The 6,162-nt window shown below is 33.9% G+C and overlaps 1 protein-coding gene across 1 annotated transcript; it reads right to left on the bottom strand.

Moving 5' to 3' along the window:
• Window positions 1-787: 787 nt before the first annotated feature.
• On the bottom strand, window positions 788-4,450 carry LOC123192731 (cationic amino acid transporter 6, chloroplastic-like). Its single transcript, XM_044605376.1, has 4 exons — window positions 3,997-4,450; window positions 3,331-3,899; window positions 2,997-3,231; window positions 788-1,638 (listed from the first exon to the last, which is right to left on the bottom strand). Exons 1-4 carry the CDS (start codon window positions 4,376-4,378, stop codon window positions 1,070-1,072), a joined length of 1,755 nt encoding a protein of 584 aa, XP_044461311.1. The 5' UTR covers window positions 4,379-4,450; the 3' UTR covers window positions 788-1,069.
• Window positions 4,451-6,162: the final 1,712 nt, after the last annotated feature.

Genomic DNA, 6,162 nt, shown 5'->3' with positions numbered 1-6,162 from the left:
AAATGATATGTCTAGATTTCATTATTCCAAAAAAGAAAGAAAATAGTGACACAAATATTTAATGAAAAAAATTCTTCTTTGACATAGTTACTTAGAGATAATTTTTATTTAATGAGAATCCAATTGGTCAAACAAAGCTTAAAATCAAATGGGGTTCCAAAAATGCATCTCTTTAAGTATCATAATAGATATTATACATTAACTAAGTCAAAATTCTCAAGGTGAATGAAATTTTTCTTAGAAAATATTTGTCCATTGGAACAATTTTTTGATTGAAATATCATCCCATATATTAAAAAAATATAGGTCAAGATTTATGGGGACAAAAAAAAGCTATTAAATTGACTATTTTGTGCATTAATTAGGAGGCCCCAACAAATAATAATCAAAATATAAAATGCAAGAAAAATTAAAAAAAAAATAAAATAAAGAAGAAACAATTGATTCATGCAAATGCAATAGACAAAAAGGATTCACTTGGGATAAAAAGCAAACCATGAAAGAAACAGGGTGGCCCATAAACTTGTCTCCATTTTTATTTTGTCATATTATAAAAAAAAAATTAGATAAGGGCATGTATCAAGATGTCTCTTTCTAGATTCTGATTTTCTCCACTTCATAAAATACTATTTTAGTTAATTGTTTTCTTCTTAAACATGCTTCTTTTATTCTCAAACTTGTTTAATAATTCCCAATTTCATCATATTGAGCATAGTATTATCTCATTAACCACCAATACATATAAGAATCTCATCTCTGTTGCCAATTTCATCATACTTTTAACATATTCCTCAAATCAGATCTTCACCCATTAAATTATTGAGGTTAAATGTCACTCTAAAAGTTGATGGAGAAATTGACCTATTGCCAAAAATATAAAAGATCATGAGGGTAAACCTAATTAAAGACCAACTATACAAGTTGAACTTTGGACAAAAGGTCAATTCAATTCTATTCCTTTTACTTTATCCCACCCCACTTTTCTAAGTATCTATGATCCATCCATCACACCATGGCCAAAAGTAGAGAGGTCATTGCAAAAAAGAAATGTAATTTACAGAAGCAACTGTTATACTTTAACATTAGGGTCCTCACTTTCTGTTGATTCCTGCAGAATTTCTCTATTCTTTTGACCCAAACACCCATCTCCTTCAGCATCAAAGCTAGCATGAACACTGTATAACACATACACCAGCACCGCCAAAGCCGAAAAGAATATGAATCGGACATAAGATGGTCCATCAAGTGACCCCAGTAAAAATATGTTCAAGAAAATGGATATACAGGGTATCCATGGCATCAAAGGGACACCCCAGAACTCCGGTTTTTTCGCTTGTGGAACCATGCAATGAAAAATCTGCACTACTGCTAGGGCAATTATGCTGCATGATCCGAGCATAAAGGCTTTAGACTTGTATGGTGGAACAAAACGCCATATAAGGGTGAATATGACAGAGGTCACTGAAAACAAGAACAGGAAGGACAATGTAGGCAATGGATTTGTCGTACCCACGTCTACATAACGTCTATAAATAACGGCATTTGCCACCATGTAAAAGACGAACAGTGTCCCAATTGATACGAGGTTGAGTAGCACACTTAGGTCAGTGAAAAGAGCAATAGCAGCAGTGCAGATTCCTGAAAAAGGAGAATGTGGATATATCAGAAGAGCGAAACTAGGTACTCAAGTATCTGCTACAAGCAGCTCATAATAGAAAGTCTGACGAGACCACCAAGCAAAAGCATTATAGAAGAATATATATATCAAAGGAAAAAAGTTTTTATTCTAGTAAAAGTCTATAAACCAAATTCATCCAAGTCACAACCCTTATCAACTGACTTTCACTGCTGCACTTGTGAGCAAAGGTCATTTTCAATCAATAGCTCTAACCAAGGGATTTTATCCTAGTATAATGAGGACAATCAAACCAATATAAACCACTTGAATATATAACTTCATAAATTTACAAGGTCAAAGAGAAAACTGAAAGGTGCTAAATAAAGAAGGTGCTGAAATCAGCAACCATAATGCTTTCCATGGGCAATCCTCTTTGGTTCATGCATATATCAAACTTTTTGCTCAGATCACATGCCTAACCTGCCTGCAAAGCTCATCTATCTTCATTTATATCCCAACCAAAACTTTTACCTCCAATATAAAGTTCTCACAGATAAATAGAAATACCAAGCGATGGACCAACAATCTTACACATGGTGATCGTTGGATTGAATTGGAACTAGGTACACCCATATAAACCCAACAATTGTTAGTCCTCAATAATGTTTCATCCTCAAAATCAGATAAGATGTTGACTATTTCAAAGTAAAAAATAATTGAGCAGAGCGATTCTATACCATAAAGATTTTACATTTTTCAAAAACACAATAGCATATGCCATGAAAATGTGCATCACAGTAATGTCTCAAATCTTGATAATTGCATTTTATGTAATACATGTGCCTTAAGAAATAAAAGTTGAATTTGGTAAATTTGTTCATGACACATAATAAGAACATAGAAGAAGGAAAAAAGATGAATTAATCCGACACAGTGGGGGTATTATATCCCAAAACTTAATTCATGATTGAATTGACGTTAAACTAAGAAGAGGAACAACAACAAATAACAATAAATCATCATAAATAATTCACAAAGATGCATTCCCCCTTTGAATTACACATTCATCACACATTGATTCTCCTCCATATCTCTTCTCTAAAACCATATCAAAATCAACCAACATGCAATCTACAGTTCGCGTTATCAAGATTTCTTGAATTAAAGTTTTTGCCATCTTTCTTCTATCAAATTTGCAGTTGGGAAGATTGGAGGAAGATAACATAAACTTGTTTGTGTTGAGTATCAAAAAAATAACAGACCTTGGACACAACAAACAAACATACAAACTTTACGGCACAACACAACACAAGAATACATCGTCAGGTTCAAGGCGAGAAAAGAGTAACGAAATGAAATGACGACAAAAAAGATATACCAAGAAAAGCGGAGGTGTTGACAGGCGTAGATGTCTTAGGGTGGACCCGAGCGAACCATTCAGGGACCACGCCTGACCGTCCGATTACGCACATGTACCGAGCCTGTCCTAGCATCGCCACCAACAGCGACGTCAGTATCCCGAAACTGGCCCCCACTCCTATCACATTCGACACCCACTTCCACCCATCCGATTCCCCACTAAACGCCGCCGCAAACGGCGCCTCTGTATCGATCTTCGTGATCCCCACCACAACCGATCACCGAAAAAACAAATAAATAAATAAAAACATTAAAATTAATTAATTAATTAATTAATTGTCTCATTTACTTACCATATCATACGGGAGAAGTGTGGACATTGAAGCGGCCATTAAGCAGTAAAGAATGGTAACAATAGCAACGGAACCGGAAACCCCGACAGGAATATCCTTAACCGGGTTCTTTACTTCTTCGGCCATGGTTGAAACGGAGTCGTATCCAATATAACTCAAATAAACCATGGCCGCTCCGTTAAAAACACCCGAAGCACCGTACGGAAAGAACCCGGATGGATGTTTCGGGTTCGCGGGCTCAGTAAAATTTTTAGTATCTCCTCTCCAAAACCCCATCACTATCACGAACACAATGTAGAAAATGTGCAGTACAGTAAGAACAATGTTCACCACTGAGCTCTGTCTCGTACTGTAACAGATTATGACAGTGAGGAATAAAACGACAGCCACGGCGGCGAAATCGATTTCGTTAAAGCCGTTAGGGAGTCCTTGCACGGTCAATCTCCACTTTGATGCAGAGACGCCGATTGCGGTGTGCACGTAGGCCGAGAAGCTCCGTGAAACGGCGGCATTTGATACGACGTACTCCATTATGAGGTTGGCTCCGGTTATAAATGCGGCGAACTCGCCTGTGAAAGGTTCGAAATTTATACAAAATTTGAGAAGTTTGAAAAGAAAAACAAAACTAAAACGACGTTGACGTGAGTGTTTTGAGCAAAACAATACCGAAAGTGACACGGAGGTAGCTGAAGGCGCCCCCAGCCACGGGCATATCGACGGCGAATTCAGTGTAGCAGAAGGCAGAGAGAAGAGCGCAAAGGCCAGCAATGGCGTAGGAAATTACTACGGCAGGGCCGGCGTAGAAGCGGCTGGCACGACCCGTGGTGACAAAAACGCCAGCACCGACCATGCCGCCGAGGCCAAGTCCGACGAGATCGTACCAACGAAGAGTTTTACGCATGTTTGAGCCTGACTTGGCCCGGACCCGGTTCATTTCCTCGGAGGAAGTAGTTACAGAAAAGGCCCGTCGGGCGAAACGAGCGGGAGTTTGGGCCAGTGCATGAAGGTAAGAAGGGAAGTTAGCGAAAGAGGAATTATGGTTGTCCATATTTCCTCCTCTCTTTTTCTTCTTTTTGTGCTTCTTGTTGCAGGAAGTGTGAAGAGTGTGATTTTATAGAGTAAGGCAGGAAGATGAAAGGGGGCAGAGGTGAATTTTATAAAGTTTGGGGTTTAACAAATTTTAAGTAAATAATTTTTCATGTCTAATCACAGATTGGACGTGTCGTGACTAAAAGCAATGTTGTACAGTAACGGAATCTATATGAAAACCGTAATTTTTCGTATATTGTATTTTGTATGATATTTTATAAAAATAAAACATTATTATTTAAAAAAATATTATAAACAATTTAAAAATTTATATATATTTTTTAACCATAAAACTATATGTACCTATTTTGGGTACACAAATATGTATACATTTATATATGTCATCATGTGATTAGATGATTTTGAATTAAGAATAAAACAATAATCAATCATATGATGACACATATGAGTGTGTATACATTTATATACCCAAAGTGGATACACATAGTATTGCTCATTTTTTAATTATATTATTATTTTCTTTAAAATATATATATATTAATCTATGTTAATAATATATATCGTATCATAAAATACGTTTATTATATAATATTAATTTGATTGTCTTATGATACGTATTATTTTTTACATATCTCGTATCATATCATAAGCTACTAATGCAAATAATATTATATTTGTAATTATTAGTATCCTATGATGCATTATACGTATCATACGATATAAGAGTAAAACGATATGTATCATAAGATGTATTGAATTAATACGATTCAATGGACATATTATATGATACAATACAATACATTTTTTTTTAAGAAAATGATGATGTTGTAGAGATGTATATAAGAAATTTTAAATTTTTAATGGTATTTGTGATATTTTTTAAAATGATGACATATCAATTAGATTTTTTTATTACTTCATTAATACTTTATTATTTTATTTTTAAAAAAACACATTATACAATACGATACTTAATATATGATATAAAAAATTAAGTTTTTAATATACAATACAATACACAATTTAACTAGCATGAAAATGTTATTTTGGGTTAAAATCATTATTATTATTTCAATAATTCATATATCTATGTGTGTAAACGTGAAGGTACACATTCAACCAAAACTTTCTCCTAATGGAAATCTAACTACACTGATTTATTTCACCAAGAAAAATGTTAAGTATTTGAAGTAAAACTTAAATATTTATTTATCGGTTAATTTATGTTATTATTATTAAAGGTAAAATCATTAATTTCAAACAAGCTAAAATAGTTAGGTTGTAACATGAATTTGTGATAAATTTGTGTATTAGTTAACGTATAGGTCAATCAACCAATATCGCACGGACTTAGACTACAACAGTAAATAAAATTTTAAAATAATAATTTTATTTTTGATAATAATAATAATAGATAGGTGTTTAAATTTTTTAAAATTAATAGGTAAAAATTTTGAAAATAAAAAATCTTTGGGTGGGACAAAGTCATTTGGCCATTTTACTGCTTTTAAGCCATACTTAAGCCAATCTTTGTGTGGCGGCAACAGATTATTAAGCTTGGCTTCTCTAGTCTCAGCTTTAACTCTTCTCTATGTATGAATCATTTGTTTTGGCTGCTTTACACTATTGCATTTTTCCCAAAAAGGTGTAATTGCTTTTTTCTTAGCTTAAAATAACTTATTTGACAGGCCAAAATCTATAACAATTAGACCAATACAATTTTAAGCTCAAACAAATATTAAGCACCAAAATCCTAAAGGGGTAAATTGGTGTGCAATAAAT

This window comes from Mangifera indica, chromosome 12 (assembly GCF_011075055.1).
Source record: "Mangifera indica cultivar Alphonso chromosome 12, CATAS_Mindica_2.1, whole genome shotgun sequence".
Taxonomy (NCBI): domain Eukaryota; kingdom Viridiplantae; phylum Streptophyta; class Magnoliopsida; order Sapindales; family Anacardiaceae; genus Mangifera; species Mangifera indica.
The sequence above is the reverse complement of the archived record's forward strand: the minus strand, read 5'-3'. Positions and strand labels throughout refer to the sequence as shown.

What these genes read in the sequence shown, in the direction of transcription:
- LOC123192731 (XM_044605376.1), bottom strand. Translation starts at nt 4,378, where the DNA reads ATGGACAACCATAATTCCTCTTTCGCTAACTTCCCTTCTTACCTTCAT. An exon ending in CTACCTCCGTGTCACTTTCG is followed by an intron (nt 3,900 to 3,996) that starts GTATTGTTTTGC and finishes AACCTTTCACAG; the next exon opens with GCGAGTTCGCCGCATTTATA. An exon ending in CACTTCTCCCGTATGATATG is followed by an intron (nt 3,232 to 3,330) that starts GTAAGTAAATGA and finishes GGGATCACGAAG; the next exon opens with ATCGATACAGAGGCGCCGTT.